General features: G+C 49.0%; 1 protein-coding gene across 1 annotated transcript; it reads left to right on the top strand.

Annotated features, from left to right (window-relative positions):
* Positions 1–9,791: 9,791 nt before the first annotated feature.
* TMEM222 (transmembrane protein 222) lies at positions 9,792–20,132 on the top strand. The gene is made up of 6 exons (XM_077898931.1): positions 9,792–10,037; positions 14,680–14,764; positions 15,986–16,017; positions 17,590–17,686; positions 17,771–17,901; positions 19,035–20,132. The coding sequence occupies exons 1-6, from the start codon at positions 9,844–9,846 to the stop codon at positions 19,120–19,122; spliced, it is 627 nt and encodes a 208-aa protein (XP_077755057.1). The 5' UTR covers positions 9,792–9,843; the 3' UTR covers positions 19,123–20,132.
* Positions 20,133–21,525: the final 1,393 nt, after the last annotated feature.

Genomic DNA, 21,525 nt, shown 5'->3' with positions numbered 1-21,525 from the left:
CACTTCTGTAGCTATGTGACTTTGAGTGAGCATACCTCTACAGGGTAGAATGAGGCCTGTCTTGGAGGATCCCTGTGAGCAGTGGCCACCCAGCATAGTAAGGCTGAGTGCAACAGAGCCTGCCACTGGTGGCTATGAATTGCAGTAATCAGCTTTCACTCTCCTGGCTGTTTTCTCATCTCTAAAATAAGGAGGTTGAAGTCTTAGTAGCTTTTCAGCTTCTAAAATCATCCCAAACAAGAAATACACATTTTACATTGTGACCCAAGATACCCATACTTATTTGTATGTATACATAATGAACATAAGTTTCATGCAATAATATTTACCTTTGCTACATGCAATGTGTTCTATTTACCAATCTATTTTATTAAGGAGAAAAAAAATGCTGGCCACAACCCACTAAATGGACTTCACAAACCTACAGTTTTTTAATGTGCCCTGAATTAGAGGATTTATTAGACCAGAGGTTCCCAAACTTTCTCAGCTCACAGCACTCACCTCAGCACTAGTGGCTCAGTCATTTTCTCATGGAGCCTTTAAACCATAATAAATGCCTAACAGTTCTATTTATCAAGTATTTATGCTCAAATCACATAACGAGAATTATGTCCTACTAAGTCATTTAAAAAAAAATAGTACATATGAACTAAAGGGAAACAATACTTTTATTTCATTCTTAAATACAGTAAGTAATGGGATCAGTGTGCTTGTTGGGCACTATAAAACTTGTCACATTTTCTAATCAGATTAGACACTACTGCCTTTATTTCCTGTTCTGCATCAACTTTCAGTTGCTTTTTATCACAGCAACCACTAAAAACCCAGCTCCTCAAAGATGACATAACCATAAGAATGTATCACAACCTAATGATGAAACTATGAACTAACTACGTTGAACTAGTAGATCTCTTTGTAGCCAATAGATGTTGAGTATCTCCCAAATTTAAAATCCTACCATACCGCCTAAAATTTGTTATGGCACCTCAAGGTTGTTGATGCATAGTTTCAGGACTGTAGTTCAATATTGTGGGAATAATAGCTTCATTCCTGAAACGTGATTCTTCTGTTTGTACATTTGGAAAGAACAGGGGGTGATGAGGAGGCAGCAGGGTATGTTAGGGTATGCTCAGTTTAGTGCAGGAGACTGGAAGGAGATCCTGACAGAAACAGGTGCTCCAGACAGAAACACCTATTGTGGTGTTATGAAGCAGGTGCTTTGGACTAGTATCACTTCTTCGTGCCCAAGTTGAAGTCTGCAGAAACTTCAAGACATTTGCAGACCAGGCAAGGGAGGGACAGTGTTACAGATCAAGAGAGTATTGTAAAGTCCCAGATTGCCTCCTGGAGCCTGAGTGATTCAGTTCAGCTGCACTGTAGATGTTGGGGTGGCTCATGGGCTGAAGGGGCAGTCCAGTTATAGAGGACTCTGTGCTTGGTAAGAGGCTATAGGCCTGTCAGCAAGGAGGAGCCACTAGAAGACTTCATTCACCAGGCGTTCCCTTTCATTTGGAGTTGGTATTCACCCTCCCCCCCTCTTTAAAATACTTTGTTTTTTTAGAGCAGTTTTAGACTTATTCATTTTTATTTATTTTTGCATGTGTGCACACACGCGCCCATGAGCCGGGGGGGTGGGGGGAGGTTGGGAGGGCAGACAGAGAAGCAGACTCTCCCCTGAGCAGAGAGCCCGATGGGTCCTGGTGTCATGACCTGAGCTGAGCTGAAGGCAGACACTTTTTTTTTTCTTCTTAAAGATTTTATTTATTTATTCATGAGAGACAGAGAAAGAGAGAGGGGCAGAGACACAGGCAGAAGGAGAAGCAGGCTCCATGAAGGGAGCCTGATGTGGGACCCGATCCCAGGACTCCAGGATCATGCCCTGGGCAGAAGGCAGGCGCTAAACTGCTGAGCTACCCAGGGATCCCCCTGAAGGCAGACACTTAACTGACTGAGCCACCCAGGTGCCCCAGGCCTACATGCAACTGAGCAGATAGTAAAGTCAAAGAACAAAGGAAGATTGGCACTACTCAACTTCAAGATTTATCATAAAGTTACAATAATAAGACAGTGTGGTATTGGCAAAGGACTAGACAAATAGATCATTGGAATGAGTAGAGAACCCTGAAGTAGATCCACATAAATATAGTCAGCTGATCTTTGCCAAAGGAGCAAAGTCAATTCAATGGAGAAAGGATAGTCTTTTCAATAGATAGTGCTGGATTTAAACACTATACACCATTCACAAATGTTAACTCAAAACGGATCATGGATCCAAATGTAAAACACAAAACAATAAAATTTCTAGAAGATAAACAGGAGAAAACCTGGGTGACCTTGGGTTTGGTGATGAGTTTTTAGAAACAACATCAAAAGCACAATCCATGAAAGAATAAATAAATTGGGTTTCTTTTTTTTTTTTTAATTTTTTATTTATTTATGATAGTCACAGAGAGAGAGAGAGGCAGAGACACAGGCGGAGGGAGAAGCAGGCTCCATGCACCGGGAGCCTGACGTGGGATTCGAACCGGGGTCTCCAGGATCACGCCCTGGGCCAAAGGCAGGCGCCAAACCGCTGCGCCACCCAGGGATCCCTAAATTGGGTTTCATTAAAAACTTCTGCTCTACGAAGTCATTGTTACCAAAATGAAAAAGACAAGCCAGGACTGAGAGAAAATGTTTGCAAAACATGTCAGATAAAGGCATTGTACCCCCAAATATACAAAGATCTACAAAGAACTCTTAAAATTCAACAATATGAAAACAACCTATTTTAAAAATGGGCAAAAGATCTGAATAGACACCTCACCAAAGAGGATTACAGGGGACTAATGAGCATACAAAAAAAAAAAAAAAAAATGCTCAGCATTGTGTCATTAGGGAATTGCAAATTAAGTCAACAATGAAATATCATCACCCATTAGGATGCCTAGAATCCAAAAACTGACAATACCAAATCCTGACAAGGATGTGGAGGACCAGGAATTCTCATTACTGGTGTGAATGCAAAATAGTACGGCCTCTTGAGAAGATAGTTTGGCAGTTTCTTACAAAGCTAAATATATAGTCTTTCCATAAGATCCAGCAATCGCTCTCCTTAGTATTTACCCAAATTAGTTGAAACTTATGTCCAAGTTGGAAGCAACCAGGAAGTCCTGTAAAAGGTGAATCAGTAAATTGTGATATAGCCACATAATGTATTATTCAGTGATAGAAAGAAATGAGCTATCAAGCCACAAAAACATGAAAGAAGCGTAAATGCATATTGTTTAATGAAAAAAGCCAGTCTGAAGGCCACACTGTATGATTCCAACTATATGACATTCTAGAAAAGACAAAACTAGAGAGAAAAAAGTTCCCTTGTGCTCCATTTTTAATGTGCTTCCGCATATATGACTCACCCAAAGCTCTTACCAGCCGTACTGGTAAGAGAGGCGGGGGTCGGATAAGCCCTCTCAGTGAATGCACAGCCAAACAATCCTTTTTAAAATTTTTGTTTTATTTTTAAGTAATCTCTACACCCAATGTGAGGCTCACAACCTCGGGATTAAGAGTCACATGTGCCACCAACTGAACCAACCAGGTGCCCTGGCAAGCAAAACAGACATTAGAATTGGGCCCCCTGTGGGGCACCTGGGTGGTTCAGTTATTGAGCGTCCAAGTTTCTATCGCAGCTCAGGTCCTGATTTCAGGGTCATGAATTCAAGTCCCTGCCACCACATTGGGTTTCACACCAATGGAGCCTACTTAAAAAATAAAATTGGGTCCCCTGTTTGTGGTGAGCAGTTGTAGCCCTTAGAGGTCTGCTCCCCATCTCCATGCTTCAGCACATGCTGAAATGTGGCTGCAAAATGTAAAGAGCAATGAGAGATCATCTAGCTCAGAGGTTCTCCACTCTGGCTATACCATCAGAATCACCCAGAATATTTTTTGGGGGGATGGTCAGAGGCAAGAAGAATCTTAAGCAGCCTCCATCTGCCCTCAACATGGAGCCTGACCTGGAGCTTGATCTCATGGCCCGGAGATCATGACCTGACCCAAAATCAAGAGTCAGACTGAGCCACCCAGGGGCCCCTCACCCAGGATACTTTAAACAATGTCCCACCCCAGAGATTGTTTTAATTGATCCGAGGTGGGACTCAGGAATCCATCCATTAGTTTTAAGCATCCCAGATTCATTCTAAGTATGGCTAGAGCTGAGGATCACTGATCTAACCCTAAAGTCTACATTTTCTGAAGAGACAGAGTTCCAAAGAGGGGTAGGAAAAAGGTATGAGCTGTCCAAGGACTCCAGTGAGTTACAAGCAAAACCAGGGTGGGGTGGGGAGGGTGCATATTTAATTTTATAAGGCAGGGGGCACCTAAGTGTCTCAGTCGTTGAGTGTCTGCCTTTGGCTCAGGGTGATTCCGGGGTCCTGGGATCGAGTCCTGCATCAAGCTCCCCACAGGAAGCCTGCTTCTTCCTCTGCCTGCCTCTGCCTCTCTCTCTCTCTCTCTCTCTCTCTCTCTCTCTCATGAATAAATCTTTAAAAAAAAAAAAAAGGCACCAAAACCAGGACTAGATCCCTAAACTCTTATTCCTAGTCCAAGTCTTTTTTTTTTTTTTAAGATTTTATTTATTCATGAGAGACATACAGAGAGAGGCAGAGACACAAGCAGAGAGAGAAGAAGCAGGATCCATGCAGGGAGCCTGACGTGGGACTCGATTCCAGGACTCCAGGATCACACCCTGAACCAAGGCTCAACTGCTGAGCCACCCAGGCATCCCACCTAGTCCAAGTCTTTAAAAATCATCTTATTTAAATATCATGAAACTTTTTTAACTCCTCCTCTGTGCCCAGCACTGGCTTAATGAAAGTGCATACAACAGACTAATCCCTGCCCTCCTGGTACCTCCACATTATTTGGAAGATGTGGAATAGAAATGCAGACTGTGCATCGTCCCTGAACATTGGATTTCAGTGGGAATCAGGAGTCCTCCCCAGTACATTCTCCCCACTGGTTTGCCAGGCTCTGTGTCTGGTATGGGTGGTAAAGGAGGAAAGCATTCTGATGGACATGATGGCAGGCATGGGGTACTCTATTGTTCAGTCTTGTTCTGCCTCCTGCTCTTGACTGGTTTCTTTTTTATGTATATAAAATAGCCTGGTCCTAATGAGCTATACTTTGCACCTATTTTGTGGTGATTTACGGAATCTCAAGCTGGTCTCAGCCTCGTGACTCTTCAGTAGACCTAAGAGGGGTCACCAGCAGAGACAGCCAGGGTTGAGGCTCAAAAACCCCAACTCTTATCTAATATGTGCTTAGATTTCAGAAAAGTTCTTGAACCTCTCTGGGCTCATTTTTCTCATCAGTAAAATGGGTATATTAATACCTGCTCCAGTTACTTCACTACATTGTAAGAAGGTCCCTAATCATAGATTATATGCATCAAAGTACTTTTTAAGTAAGAGTTCTACAATTGTGATGTGTGGCTTTCACTGCTATAATAGCTAAAATTGAGTTTATTTGGGGCCAGGAGCTGTTCAGGTATAGCCTGTCAAATAAACCTTATAAGAACTCTATATGTGAATTACCGTTTCCCATATTAGATGTGAGGAAACCGATGCCAAGAGTCTCAGTTACTTTCCTAAGATATGACAACCACTGACAAAGCTTAGGTTGAAACACTGGGCTTGCTGGCTGACTCCAGAGTTCACATGTTTAACCGTCATACTTTACTGTCCACCAGGGTGTAGGAGATGTAGAATCTGGTCCTAGCTGTGCTTTCAATAATCTCAGGCAAGTTTGCCATCTATAAAACAGAACAGAGAAGGAAGTCGTTTTGTAAATTCTAATGTCCGAAGAGTCAGATTGTCTATTCTCCCCACCATGGAGAGGTTTGGAGCCATCCTGGAAGACAGTTCAGGGTTTAATGGGGGAGAATCCCAATGTCCAGGAGCCAGAGAAGATAATGAATGAGGCAGGAACAGAAAGGCTGAAGAAGAGAGGACTCCACCCTCCCATAGGCCAGACACACTGCATGATGCCCAGCAGCAACTCCAGCCTGCCCCTGACCGCCCACTGGCTTGGCCCTGCTTCCTGGGGTTATTGATCGAGGTAATTCTTCCCCAGAGCCTGAAGGAGACCACCTATGATCAATAAATAGCAATGGTGGCATTCCCTGAGCACTTCCTATCTGCAGGTGCTGTGCTTGGCTACAGGGACCAATAGATCCAGTCAGACCCCTTCTCAAGGAGTTCACAGTCCCTCAGCGGAGACAGACACGTAAACAGCTAATGCTAATGCAAGTACACATGAATATTCAATAGGTAGAAACACAGCCTTCGTGCTCTGGGAGCAAAGAGGGAACATTTGCCAGAAACCTTGAAAGTAGTATGAGAGAGTAGGGGAAGGGCATTCCACTGAAGGAATAGTGTAAGCAAAGACATGAGGTATGAAGTGCAGGTCTCATTCTCTGAAGGGCAAACAGCTCAGTGAGGTTAACGCCAAGCAAGTCCCGAGGGCAATAGTGAGAGATGAGGCTTGAAAAGTAGGTTGAGGTTCAAAGCCAGACCATGGGGGCCTTGAATGCCAGGATGAGGAGTGAGATAGTGGAAGGCAGGTGGCGTGTGAGCCCCGGGGACTCATAAATGGAGCCAAGTGAGGGGGTGCCCTGACTCCCACCGAGAGAACGTGCCCTGAGTTCACCCATCAAACAAGCAGCATCTTGCCCTCGAAGATTTCCCAGCTTGACAGTTCCGGCTCTACTATCCTTCCCTCCCCCAGCCAGCCCTATAAGTGGATCCAGATGGTCATTCCTATTTTAGGTCGGTGTGTGTGTTGAGGGGAGGGGTAGCTATGAATCCTATCAATCCTTTCCTGAGCTGCCTGTTAGTGGAGCTTCTTCCAGGACCCTGCTGTGATCCTCTGAGCCTGGAAGGAAGTGTTAGTCTGATGGAGATTTCCCATCTGTCTGTGGGTGATAGAGGTGGCAGCAGCAGAGGAGGCAAGGCACAGGCTAGGGAGGCTTTTACGTTGGGTGGGAAACCCAGGTGATGTGTGCATGTGAGATGGGGCCTGTGGAGAGACTGAGAGGTGGTGAGGGGAGAAGCCTGGGAGAGAGCCCCAGAGAAGTCAGAGGAGCTGGTTTCTTTCTCCAGGTACCTGGCCATCTTTATGCCTACGCTTCTGCAGCTGCCTAGGCCAAGGAGCTAAGGATCTTTGACTAGACGCTACTCCCAAGCACTGTGCCCAGCAACCTCCATGGGCCCCTTAAAAAAGCTTAGGACACCAAGAGGTAGCAGGTGATAAAGACAGGCCCCTGTCCTAGGACAGTCTGTAGCCAGCATATGATACCAAGTTTATAAGTGTGTGCCATTTCGTTCATTTTTGCAAATATTTATTAAGCAGATGCAGATGCTATTCTGCTAGAGACTACTAGGCACTAGGTTTACAGAAGTAAACAAATGTATTATCTGCCCTCAAGGAGTTTCCAGCCTAGTGTGGGATTCCAAAAATACAGTTAAGGGATCCCTGGGTGGCGCAGCGGTTTGGTGCCTGCCTTTGGCCCAGGGCGTGATCCTGGAGACCCAGGATCGAATCCCACATCGGGCTCCCGGTGCATGGAGCCTGCTTCTCCCTCTGCCTGTGTCTCTGCCTCTCTCTCTGTGACTATCATAAATAAATAAAAATTAAAAAAAAATACAGTTAAAAATGTGCTTTGAAGGAAAAGAACAGGATGTCCCAAGGGAGATTTTTTTTTTTTTCCAAGGGAGATTAACAGGGGCCTTCTGATTTATATTGGGAAGGACTCTCTGAGAAAGCCACATTTAATCTAAGACTTGAAGGATAAATAGAAGTTAGCCAGCGTGGGCAGCCCCGGTGGCTTAGTGGTTTACCAGGTTTACCACCGCCTTTGGCCCAGGGCGGGATTCTGGAGACCAGGGATCTAGTCCCACGTCAGGCTCCCTGCAGGGAGCCTGCTTCTCCCTCTGCCTTGTATCTCTGCCTCTGTATGTGTGGGTCTCTCATGAATAAATAAATAAAATCTTTAAAAAAAAAAAGTTAGCCAGCTTAAGAGGGGGGTGGGAACATTCAGCAGAGGAGTGTGTGCCAAGTCCCTGGGGGCATGAAAGAGTGTGGTACACGAGAGGAACTGAAAAAGAAGCCAGGGTGGCTATAGTGTAGTGAACAACAACAAAAAAAAGGCCTGATGATGCAGGGCCTTGCAAGCCATGGTAAGATATTTGTGTTTTGTCCTAAGTACAATGAGAAGCCACTAAAGGCTGTCAAGAGTAAAGGTGGTACTTGTGTTAGTACTACCACATTTGTGGCAGACCCTAAGAAAAACTTACTTTGGTTATTTATTCACCCATATACACAATATGTGACTAACGGGCGCCCACCAGCCAGAATTATGGATTGACTGTGATGACGGAAGAATATCTAAGGCAAAGACCTTCCTCAGAGCCTGTGATCCAGAAGAGATTACCTATCTTGATTGAATCAAGAAGTAATGTAATTTATTCATCAACAAACATATACTGCACACCTAATAAATTCCAAACTCTGTGCTAGATGCTGGTTGTTGGTCTTCAAGGATTCCACACTACACATGGGTCACAGGAGGGGCACAAACCTACTCAAAAATTTTTGAGAACATTAGAATCATTTTCAGCTGTGACATCTGTAAGGCCTTTATAAAACATCCATTCAGTCATTAAAACACATCTAGTGGACATCTGCTCTGTACTAGGAGCTAGGCTAAGTACTGAAATCGAGGAGTTTAGTTCCATAACAGATATGTAACAGGACAGCAGGCTTTCTATAGGTCAGCATTGAGAGGGTAATTCAGTGGAAGAAAAAGACGTTCCCAAGAAGGCATAGCTCCCGTTTTTCTGATTTTGTCCCTACCTCCTCCTAGCCTGATTTTTAGCTGCTGTCTTCCTTCTCATCCCACATTTCCCCTTCCCATCCCAGCGGATTCCATTTTCTTTGGCTATCTTGGCATCCTTTAGAAAGCCCCCAAAACCCAAGATTTAAGCCTGCCTGCCTTATACTGGTTGTGTGTGATCTCAATTAATGAACTTCTTGAGCCTCAGTTTTTCCATTTGCGCCACGAAGGGTTCGGATCACATCTAAGGTTTGTGATTGCAACCAAGGTGATATTCACAGTCCTGTACCCTGCGCTCTGCAAAGCCTTTTCTTTCTTTGCACGGCTTCTTTCTTTGCACGGCTGCACGCATCCCCGCACCCCCAACCTCTGTGCCACCTGGCCAACACCAAGACGGCCCAGACAGCTCCCGGCAAGTCTCCCCTGCTCCTAGCACACCACACGGCATCTTAGTCTGGCCTTCCTCTGCGCCACCACCTCATGAGAGACCACAGAATGAAAAGGGCAAGGGACACAGACTCGGGTTCGAGCGTGGCCACTCACCGCACCTCTTGAGCCTCAGTTTCTCACTTGCAACCTGGGGGAAACACCTAAACTCGCTTGTCAAACCAGTTTATGGGGGTTAAAAGCAATGTATGTCCAGTGCTTGGCCCCTCAGGAAGCGCTCAATAAATAGCGACGGCATCGCGCCTCCTGGGAGGCCTCACGTTCTGAAGCACGGAGCTCTCGGTCTGGCTCCCGCGCCAGACTGCGCGCTGCCTGAGGGCATCTCTCCCTCCGCGCGGTCGTGCGGCCGCAAACCCGCGAGGCTGGCCGGCGCCGAGGCACGGGGCCCCGCAGGCCCGGCCCAGAGGCTTGCGGCCCCGATTCCCAGGGGGAAGGCAAAGCCGGCGGACCCCACCTCCAGGAAGTGACGCCACGGGGCGAGCGGCGCCGGAGCCCGGGGCCCGCCGGAGCGGGGGGCGCGCAGCATGGCGGAAGCGGAAGGGAGTTCGCCGCTCCTGTTGCCGCCGCCGCCGCCCCCACCCGGGATGGCGGAAGTGGAGGCACCGACGGCGGCCGAGACGGACAAGAAGCAATTCAGCGGCTCGGGCAGCAGCGCCATGGACGTGGACCGGAGCCGCTTCCCCTACTGCGTGGTGTGGACGCCCATCCCGGTGCTCACGTGAGTCTCGCCCGGCGTCCGCCGAGGGACGGGGAGAGTCGGGGGGGCGGGGAGGGCCGGGCCAAGCCTGCGGCTCCGACGTGCTGCAAGCCCTTCCCTCGGGTCCGGCCCGCACCCCTCGCCCAGTCACAGAACCCCGTCACCTGCGCCGTGCCAGTTTCTGATGACAGATGGGACTCGCTCCTCGCCCTCATGACACCTGGTGTAGTCAGGGAGAAGGACGGTTGTAGAGCGGCGGAAAAGGTCCTGTGTGTCTGGGAAGCGCGGGACCTGTGGGCGTACGGAAGAGGGGCCCCTCACCGGGGCTGAGGAGACACCTTCACTCATTCACTGCTTTATTCGTTCATTGAGCAAATGCTTGCTGATCACTTCTTTATACGCAAGACAGTCCAGAGGCGAGAGCCGGGAGTGTGGCTGGGACCACACTGCCTCCTGAGATGTCAACAGTGACGAGGGGCCCCAGAGACCTGGGAGTCCAGCGCTTTGTCTCCCAGGTGATGAGGCTGGAGATCACACGCAATTTCAGTTGCCAAGCGAGGTTAGGTCCCAGGATGTCTGCCTCCCAAGGCAGCGCGCCTTCCTTGACCTCCTTCTTTGTCAGGAGAGAGAGCAGGTGCTCCTGGGTTGGGGGAGCTGGTTTGCTCTCCTCCCTCAGCCTTGACAACTGCTAAAAACCACACCTCACAGTGCTGGACCATTGCTCAAGTTCTTTCACACCTATTTCCTCTGAATGTCACGGTCATTTTCTAAGGTAGTAATTTCACAGATGATGACACTGAGCTTCCGCTTTACCATTAAAGGTCTTGGTCAGGTTCACATGCCAGTGAGCAAGGGCATCCCAAACTCAGTCGACTTTCTGACTCCATAACATGCTCTCTTTTGATTGCCTCCCCTCACCTGATGAGATAAATTTGTTCCCTGTATCATAAACAGCCAAGTGGTGTGGAGAAGGGATCATTTTTCTGGCCTTATATGTTGATGATCCAAAAATGACTTTTTGTATTATGTTAAAATACTTCACTTGCTTGTGTTTTCAAATGTTTATGCATTTGGTTTAAAAGTTTTCAAGTCTGAATCCTTTAAAAATAAAAATGTTAAGAAAGTGTGTTCATTCATTCATTCATTCATTCAGTGTTCTTGTAATACATTTGCTAAGTTGACTCCTTTGTGCCTAGAGTAGTTCAAAGTGATAAAAACATAAAGTGACAAATGAAGCAGATAGGATCCTTGCTGTCACAGAGTTTAAATCATGGTGAAAGGAGATAGTAAACAAGTAAGCTAATAAAGTGCTTCTGATAGTGACTAGTGCTATGAAGAAAATAAAATGTTAACATGAGAATAACTGGAAGGGGTATTCAAGGAATATATCGGTTTTATTGAAAACCTGTCTTTTTTTTCTTAAGACCTCTTTGGTTTTTCCCTGTTCTCAGAAACACATTCATAGAATCCTCTCTTTTCCAGAGACCTGGTAACAACATCAGGTGGAGGCATCATGATCCCCAGTCAGCTGGGCAGGAACAGCTCACACCCCATTTCTGTTCTCACCTATGTGCATGTGTTCATAAAATAAATAAGCCAGAGTTCCCCCGTCAAACCTCCAGCAGAAGGGGGAGACAGAGAGGAACTAACCATCGCAGTGCATCGTGATGATAGCTGACCTAGAGTGCAGAACTAGGAATAGATGTGGCACAAGGAACTGTCTGTCATCTGTCTTTGGAAAGGGGATCAAAGAGGAGGCAAATGAATCCAAGGATCTGTCCACCCCTCAAAGATGTTGATAATTCTGCATGAAAAGCCAGATAATAGCTACTGCTACTAATAAAAGCAGCTAAGATTGAATACATGCTCTGTTCTGGACTCTATTCTAAGCATTTTATATTCATTATCTCAGTCCTTATGTCAACCTAATGAAAATAGATACTGTCATCCCCATTTTGTAGATGAGGAAATAAAGGCTTAGAAGCCAGCGTGAGGCTCTTTCCACTGAGATAGTCTACCAGGTGGAGCTCTCCAAGGTTAGGAACTTCCTAACTTCTTTCCTTCCTTCCTCCCTTCCTTCAATGAGTAATTATTGAGGATCTATTATGTACTGGGTCTGAGTAGACAGTAGTCCACAAAGCAGCTTTGGAGTTTGCCTTCATGGTGCTTCCAGACTGACAAATACTTAGAGAGTTTCTTCTCTGAGGCTTCCCTAGGCTGAGGGCTCTGCTGTTGTCTCCAGCCTTTACTCTGATTTCCGGCACAGCTGTGGTATGTGGGTTACTGGTCAAACCCAGACCTTCTCCCCATCCAGATGAAAGGAACTGAGATGGGGGTGGAGGGTGGTTTCTGAAATCAGGGTCTGAGAAAAGCCAGAGGAGTTACTTTCCCATAATTCTGAGTGTCTAGCCTATAGCCACCATAGCTCTTTAGCAACTTATTCTATGCCAGTCCAGCCAATTAGATAGCAAGTACTTATCGAGCACTTCATGGTAACGACATTGAGCAACTACAAATGCAAGGAAGTGTGTTAAGCACTTCGCAAACATAGCCTGTTAATCCTCAGAGTAGCCCCACATTGAGGTATTTATTACTATCCACCTCTCACTGACAAAGTTGGGAATGAGTAACTTGCCCAAAACAAAGTCAAGATTCAACCCAGCTCTGAATTCAGAGCCTGACTCCACTAAAAAATTCAGGACATTCCGTCATTCATCATTTATCAGTCAATGAATTCTTAGCTCCAGCTGCATGCCAGGCACTGTTCTGGGGACTGTAACAAATAAGGAAATCCCTGCTTTCTTGGAGTTTATCTACTAGTGGGGAAAGACAGTATCCCTGTGAGTAAACAAGATTAATTTCAGATAGTAGTAGATACTATGAAGAAATTAAAGCAGAGTGATGAGATCTGGGATTCCTGGGGTGGTGTGTGGCTGCTCTAAAAACCATGGTCAGGGAAAACCTCCCAATTGAACAGTCAAGCTGAGGCCTAAATAATGAGAAGCAGCCAGCTGTGTGAAGCTCTGGAGGAAGAGTGTTTCAGACAGAGGCAAATGCAAAAAGCATTGAAGTGGGAAGATTTGGTGTGTTTGAGGAACCTGAAGCAGGCAATGTAGCTAGAAAGAGGGGTGAGGTGATATCAAGGAATAAGCAAACCCAAACTGTTGGAAGGAATTTTAAGTATATTTTAAGTATAACAGGAAGCCATTAATGAGTGTTAAGCAAGGGAACAGTGGAACCTGGATTATGTTCCCAAGACACGGCTCTGGCCACATCATCCTTTCAGATGCCCGGGAAGCAGACCTAGGAAGGCCTTTGTCCCATTGGTCATAAAACTGCCCAGCGTTCTTTTTAAGGATCTTTTGAATCCATCTGCGTCTCAGCCACCTTACCACCCACCAATACTCTAGTCAGGATCACCATCATCTCTTGCCAGTATTCCAAAACAGTCTCTGAACTGGCTGCCTTTCTTCCCTCCACTCTTGGTCCCCTCACGTCCTCCAGACACCTGCAGCACTTTGATGCTTTGGAGTTTTGCTTTCTGCCTGATGACAGACATCCTGTCCTTTCACAGGTCAGGGTTGAAAGTCACCTCCTCTGCAAAGCTTTTGCTGACTGCTCCATCCCCTAATGATTGCTTCCTTGAGCCAAACCTTGAGAGGTTTTACCTCTCCCTAGCAGGATGCAGCTTTCAAACCAGCACTCGGCCACTGGCCTTGTAATGAGTTCTCTCCCCACCCCCTCCCCACGAGTCCTCAAACTGGATCAGTCTGTTCAGCACCTACACCCTTGTAGTACCATGGTTCTCATGCCCTAGACAGATCAGGGGTTCCTATATGTTTTGCATATTGGGGTCCAACTGAGATTTGGTTTTTTAAAAATTTGGGCTTTAAGTTCCTGGAATACACCGTGCTTTTGTCTTCATTATCCTTCCACCTATTGTTACTTCATCATCTCTTAAGAGCAGCCATCCCTGAAACCCTTCCCCCACCAATAGATTGGTTTCAGTGTCTCCCTCTCACATTTTTTGTAACTTTTTTTTTTAAGATTTATTTATTTATTCATGATAGACATAGAGAGAGAGAAAGGCAGAAGACACAGGCAGAGGGAGAAGCAGGCCCCATGCCGGGAGCCCGACGTGGGACTCGATCCCGGGACTCCAGGATCGCGCCCTGGGCCAAAGGCAGGCGCCAAGCAGCTGAGCCACCCAGGGATCCCTACAGTGTTTGTTATGTCTCAATAAAAAAGTTACAAAAAGGGGAGTATTATTACTATTATCATAGTAAAAGCTATGAGTATTCTCATACCTGGCATCAGTGGACATTTGTTTCACCTGAGTGTCCACTCTTAAATGGGATTGCTGAGGCATAGAGTAACTGCTGGTTTTTGAAGGCAGTAGAAACATTTCCAGTTGCCCCCCAGCCTCCCCATACTCCATGTTACCATCCCTATGGTTTAGCCATTCTTAGGGTGCAGTGGTATTCCACTGTGGTGTTCGTTTGCACTCACCCCTCTTCTGTCCTTCCCCAGCCTCCCAGCCTCGCTAACTGGCACTCATTGCACAATATTCACATACTCTCACACTGGATGGAGTGTCCCCAGTGTCTTTCTGACTAGCTGAAAGACACCCTAAGCTCTGTCCCTTCCCTGTCTTTTTTCGCAGGTGGTTTTTCCCCATCATCGGCCACATGGGCATCTGCACATCCACAGGAGTCATTCGGGATTTTGCTGGCCCCTACTTTGTCTCGGTGAGTTCCCGTCTGGCCTCCCTCCAGTGAGTTCCAAGGCTTACGTAGAAGACTGGCCTGTCCTACCTGAGGCGGCTTTCCAGTCTGCCCAAGGCCCAGGAGAATGTAGGTACCAGACAGTCCTGGCACTGGCCCTCTGCTCTTCACCAGTGTTTGACCCCTCTCCCCCTTCTCTTGCCTCCAGGACAGGCCAGGAGGGCAGTGTGGCCAGAAGGATTCTTAAGTAACTGACCCAGTCCTTTGCCCATCCCTGGGGTACCAAGACATGGGTGGGGGTTAGAGGCAAGAGTGGAGAGTCAGACCATCCAGGAACCACATCTCTGGACCTTCAGAAGGTGGGAGTCACAAGGTGGGGACACGGGAGGCTGATGTGGTTCTCTGGGTGTGACCATGGAGAAGAGGGGGTGGGGCTTATAGAATGGAACAGCTGTGTTCTTAGGGGATGTGCTCAAGATGGGTACAGTGGGCCTGTTCCAGATGAGCAGCAGCATCCTGCCTGTTGCCAGGGCATAGCTTTATCTCCATCAGAGGCTGGAATGAAGGGATGTGATGGTACCAGTCTGTTTGTATTAATAGTTGTCATGACCATCTTAACATGACAAAGGTGTTTTGCTCTTATATATTCTTATCATAATTCATCTTTGACCAGCTCTGTCAGCTGGGTCTTCTTGATTCTGAACCCAAAATCTGCCCCAGCCCTTGTATGGCAGGTCTGGAGCTTGGATGAAACATCCCTCATAGGAAGTATTCCCCAACCCCTAGACTTGCTCTGAATGATTCAGTCAGGTTACCAGACAGAGAAGAGCCTCTGTGGGCCACTGTTGTCGGGTCAGGTCAGAGAGTGTTGTCATTTATACCACAGAGGAAACTGCCTCCCCGTGAGCAATGTGAGATTGATCAGAGAACTTGGAGCAAATGAGGGCTAGAGAGAGTGAGAGAATTATACCTGGGAGCCACACAGAAGGGCAGTCGTGACTGGCCCTCCAAGTGTTTGGTTCCTGGGTGCAGAGCTCTGTGCAGTCCTGCTGAAATGCTGCCTTCTCACAGAAAAGCTGCTGCTGGCACTTTAAATGCTGTGCCAGCCCCAGAGCAGGGCCCAGATGCCACTTCTGCCCTCCTGACATACCCCCTTCTTAATCACTGCACTTCCACTGCTGGCCAGTCCTGTCTGCCAGGCTAGATGCAGGTCCTCCACTGACTTCTGCTCTTGTCCCTCAACAGGAAGACAACATGGCCTTTGGGAAGCCCGCCAAGTAAGTGATGAGCACCCATGTGACTAGCCCTAGGGCCAGGCCTTCTGGGACACAGTGAGAGTCAGCACCCCGAGAATGGGATGAGGGGAAGGATAGCCAGGCTCTCCTAGAGCAAACAGCGTGTGCCAAGCATCTCGTGCACCAGTCCCTGGCTGGGTCTTCACCCACAGACCATCTAGAGTTTGCCTCAGTTCTACAAGGTTGTATTCAGGTCCGTTGGAAGGATGAGGAAAGAAAAGGGTCACAATCATACAGGAAGTGGCAGAGCTGAGACTCATACCCAGGTATTTCATTCCAAAATCTAAATTCTTCTCCTCAGAAATAAACAAGCCATTTAAGGTATAAAGGAGGCACTGCTTGGAACTCAGCTGGAAATTTCTGGTTAGAATAAAAGTAGTCAGGCCCTCTGGGAGCTATTGGTATGTCTGGGTGTTTGGAATTATTGGTCTTCGTTTTTTTCTCTTTTTTTTTTTTTTTTTTTTTAAGTGATCTCTACACCCAGCATGAGGTTTAAACTCAAAACCCCCAAGATCAAGAGTTACATGCTTCACCAACTGAGCCAACTCGTCACCCCTTAATTTTTTTCTGTCTTGGGGGCCCACTCAGCTGTGGGCCTGGTGACAATGTCTCTGTCATCAGTATGCTTAGAACAGCCCCTGTGGTCTGGGGCTGCCCCTGGTGAGTCAGGCCTCAGGGAGGAGTTGGTATCCCGCACAGCAGAGGCAGTCTGGAACTGGTTCCCCAACACTTGCTGACTTCTACAGGCAGGTGGAAATGTTGGCCAGGGACCTCTGGGCTGGATATCTGCTGCCAGGCTGTTTTTTTAAAGGCACCTGTTTCCAGACAGGAGCCCCTGCGCAGCCAGCCACAGGACAGGCACAGCCTCTAGGCTCCTCCACCAAGCTGTTCCCCACACAGCAGCCAGAGGGCGCCCTGCCCTCCCAGCACTTCCCATCTGGAGACCCTCTGGGCCCTCTGCCCCTTGGCATAGGCACTCTCACCCAACTCGAGGTCTGTGAGCTTTTAGCTCCACGGGCTCTTCTCCCATTCACCCTAGTCTTGTGTGGGGAAGGGAGGGGCAGAGAGCATGCTGCCTGTGAATAAACTCAAAGTGATATTCAGGTCTCCCACCATGTGGCCTCACCTGCATCTCCTGATTCCCCTTCCAGTGTTCTGTCACTCTGTTCCTATCTCTGACCCCTCCAGCCGTGCCCAGTCACTTAACTCCTGGTACGTGCTGCACAATTTTGTGCCTCTCCCTCCATTCACACTGTGCCCTCTGCCTAGAATGCCCATTCCCTCTTCTGTACATGGCCAACCCCTCTTCTTTCAAACTAGATTCAGATGTCACCCCCGAAGCCTCTCATACTCCCCCATATCATCTCCAGGATTCACATGGCATCAAGCACGTCACACCATGTTGTCCACTTTGTGGCTCTTTTCCTGGACTTGCCTCACCCCTGCAGCCTCAGCACACACTCAGGGCCCTGCACAGAGCAGGTGTCCAGAACATTTGTGAGGCTATCTGTAAGAGAGGTGAGCCAATGCTCAGAACCCCCTCTCTCCTCCCAGGTACTGGAAGTTGGACCCTGCTCAGGTGTACGCTAGCGGGCCCAATGCGTGGGACACAGCTGTGCACGACGCCTCTGAGGAGTACAAGCACCGCATGGTAGGTGGGCTGCTCCTGATCACAGGAGCTGGGGTGGGAGTTCCCCCATAGCCCAGCCTAAAGCAACCCTTCCTGCATCTCTAGCACAGTCTCTGCTGTGACAACTGTCACTCACATGTGGCGTTGGCCTTGAACTTGATGCGCTATAACAACAGCACCAACTGGAACATGGTGACGCTCTGCTTCTTCTGCCTGCTGTATGGGAAGTACGTCAGGTGAGCTATCCACCCGTAACTCACTTCTGGGGCTGCTCTCCCAAGGATCCCATCAGGGCCATTTGTGGAGTCCTGCAGCGAACAGGGACAAAGCAATTGCTGTTTGGAACCATGAGGGTTCTAGAGTAACTAGCTGAGATCCTGGTGGAAAGGAAGGTGACCATGCTGAAGTCTGTGCAATCTCAGCCACCTGCCTTGGCCTCTCTAAGCTGCAACTGCCCCTGGTCAAATGGAGGTAATGATTCTGGCTCCTTGGAGGGGCTGAGAGCCCACAGAGCCCTGTGCTCAGGTCCAGTGAACATGGAGACCCTCCAAGGAGGGGGTGGTAACTGCCCTACAGGATCCCTTCCCACCCTTCCTCATCAGAGGCAGGGTTCTGGGCAGGTGGGCCTTAGTGGTGGCCTGGGAGGACCTTTGAAGCCACAGGCTCAACCTGTAAGATCAAAGGCATTTTGACCTCAATTCTTAGGTTGAGGGAGCTCAGAGAGGTTGAGTGATTCACCCACCTGGGAGCCAGCACATGCCTGGTCTCACCTCGAAGCCTCTCTAAGCTTCTCGCTAGCTGTATGCATCATTAAGAGCTTCTGAAACGGAGACTCTTAGGGGTCTTTTTTTTTTTAAGTCCCAAAGTCTTTTAGAAGTCCCCAGAGAAGACCGTAACCATGGTCACACACAGACTGAGGCAGAGCCCTGACTCCCAGCCCCTCAGCTCTGGCCACACCATCATGCGCTAACTTGCTGATCCCTCCCCTCCCAGTGGACCTCTTGAGAGGGCAGCCCTTGGCTTCCACACCAAGAGTGAAGAGTTCCCCAGAGAGGGGTGATTGTGGATAGAGCAGTGAAGCCCAGAGAGGGTGGACACATCTCTTGTACTTGCTCAGTGAGATGTCAGATGCTACCAGGAACCTGGAACAGCCCTTGCCCGGGACTGTAATTGGCAGCCCTACAGCCCTACAGCTGAGCCAGGCTGGGCCCATTCCCTTGACTGACCAAATGTGGGGGTGGAGGAGTGGTTCCAGGAGCTTCCTCAGGAGCAGCAGCCCCATCTGGGTCAGTGGGCAGACAGGACTCTGTGAAACACACCCCACTCATCGGGTCTTCCTATTCAGACTCCTCTCTCTCTTCTCTGTCAGTGTCGGGGCTTTCGTGAAGACCTGGCTGCCCTTCGTCCTCCTCCTGGGCATCATCCTAACTGTCAGTCTCGTCTTCAACCTTCGGTGATGGCTGCGTCATGGCCCTGAGCCCACCAGATTCCTGAACAGACAGTTGCCACCCCTTTTGGTTCCAGATTCTTCTTGCCCCAAAAGGCAGGGATGGGTTTGCTGGTTAGACCCAGGGGTCTGGGCTAGACGGGATTGAATAGGGACTGAAGACAAGGGGGGTGGGGGTGTTTGCTTAGCGCTTCTCACTGGTCACTAAGAAGCTCCCTGTCCCCTCCTCCCCAGGCTTGTGAGCCCTGCCCTTGAGGCACCCTCTTTGTTCATCTGTTGGAAAGGCCTTAGCTTCCCTCTGTAGAGCTGCTCCTGCCACTGCCTGCTGGGCTTCCTCTGCCTCAGCCCAGTGCCTGATGGGGAAAGGGAGCACATTTGGACCACCGGACAAGGCAGCACAGGGGGCCAGAGCTGGAATTGGAGAACATCTGCCTGCCAGGGCTCTGGTCCCAGGGCAGGTGGAGTATACTAAGAAGTCTCCACAAGCTAATCTGCCCTAGGACTTTCACCACTAGACTCTAGAATGATCTAGTAGGGCTGGATGGGCCCCCGATCAGATGTCTGCCAGAAGCTGCACTAGGGGCAGTGTGCCCCATCTCCTGGCACCCTCCAGCCCATGTAGCCCCTGCTTCCCACTCACCCTGGGCTTCCCAGCACTTGAGCCCATCTTCCCCTGCAGTTGGGGGCCTGGGCTCCCCCAGCCAGCCTGGAGAGATGAGTGATGGCTGACAAGTCCAGGGTGACCACCCATAGACCAGAGCAGTGGAAACAAAGCTTGGGTCCCACCCCAGGTACAGGCCTCACCTGGGGGCACTGGTGATGGTGCCCCATAGGTCCAGGATGTGGTGGGGGGCATCAGAGCAGCCAGTGCCCAGGTAGCTGGAGGGGAGCTGTTTCCTCCCACCTGCCACTGGCGCCCCCTGTCTTCAAGTTGTGGAAAGGGCGTGTGCTGCCCCTCACTTCTGCTCTGTGGATTCCTTGCCGGGCTCCCTGGGCAGGGCAATAAAGAGTTTGACTCCAGACTGTGTCTTGTCCTTGTTTCTCCCTCCAGTGGCCCCTGGCCCCTCGAGCTCGTTTCTTCTTGATGTCCTTGAGTACCTCTGCCCCCTGGCGAGGGCTCTGGTTGCCAGGGCCATGGTTGAGTCCTCGTCCAGTGCCTACGTCAGGCAGAGCTTACAGAGAGGTCCGCCTCCCTCAGGTCCCTCCTGCCCTGGGTCCAGGCTGTGGGAGCCCCCACCTTTCCACATGCACCATTCCAGAGCTTTCTCCTCCAGGCAGGTGAGTATTGAAACCCTCCTGTATTTCCTGTTGGGAAGAACTGGCAGTAGCATTGGGAGGTGGGGCTGTGCAGACCAGCGCCCTGGACCTGTCGGGTGCACAGCTGGGGATAAGCCAAGGTGATCACCCCGGCCTCTGGCCTCTCCATGTCCATCGGTCATATTGCCAAGTTCCTCATGCCCACCCCCAGTGATCAGGTCACTGCCCTGCCCTCCAACAAGACAGCAGAGACTGCTCATTTCTGGTCCTTTGCCTCCCACCTGTTGAAATTGTGGCCCTCCTTTCCAAGGCTTGGTGTAAAAGCCACTTCCTTGGTGACGTCTCTCCTAACCTTGCCATGTGTCATGTGTCATTTTAGTTGAACTAGCAAAGAATTTGGTCTCTGAATCCTGAGGGCCTTTTGTGTTCCTCCTGAGGGTGGCCTTGAGGACAGCCCTAGCTGCTCTGGAAGGGTCTATCAGCTTATCCCAGACCCTGCAGTGCTGGGGTTTCTCCAGAGCAAGAGAGATGTGCCCCCTCCCTTCTCCATAACGATTCCATTTTCAAAAATCTGTTCTGCATGTATATTGGGGTCCAGCTGAGAGTTGGTTGTGGGGAGGAAGAGTTCCAGGATAGAGGACAACCACAGCAAAATGGATAGAGAAAGCAATAAGGCCTGCCCCCGCCCAGCAGAACTTTAAAATTAGCCTGGGGGAAACAGGATACAGAGAGGTGCCATAAAAATCACCAGGTTACTGAGTGCTCAGTGTGTGCTAGGCCTCATCAGAAAGTCCTTTACCCTCACCACAGCCCCATGAGTTTGGGGCTATTGGCCCCATTTTACAGATGAAGTGAGCGCAGAGAGGTAAAGTGCTTTGCTCAAGGACACAGAAGCAGGAAGACTGGAACCATGTTCAAGCCCAGTAGCCTAGTTCCAGAGGCCCCACTCAGAACCACCATGTGGGCAAAGCACAGGGGGTAAGGTGGGGAGGGGCTCTTCTCCAAAGGACTGGGTGCTATGACCTAAGAGAAGGGAGAATGGATGCTGGAGGCAAGCCAAGGGACACTCCTTAGAGCAGTCCCAGGAGATGTCTGTTGTCACTGCCCTGGTTTTATAAAGGCAGACAGTGAGGCCTACAGATTGTCACTGATCCAA

This window comes from Canis aureus, chromosome 5 (genome assembly GCF_053574225.1).
Source record: "Canis aureus isolate CA01 chromosome 5, VMU_Caureus_v.1.0, whole genome shotgun sequence".
NCBI classification, from domain to species: domain Eukaryota; kingdom Metazoa; phylum Chordata; class Mammalia; order Carnivora; family Canidae; genus Canis; species Canis aureus.
The sequence above is the reverse complement of the archived record's forward strand: the minus strand, read 5'-3'. Positions and strand labels throughout refer to the sequence as shown.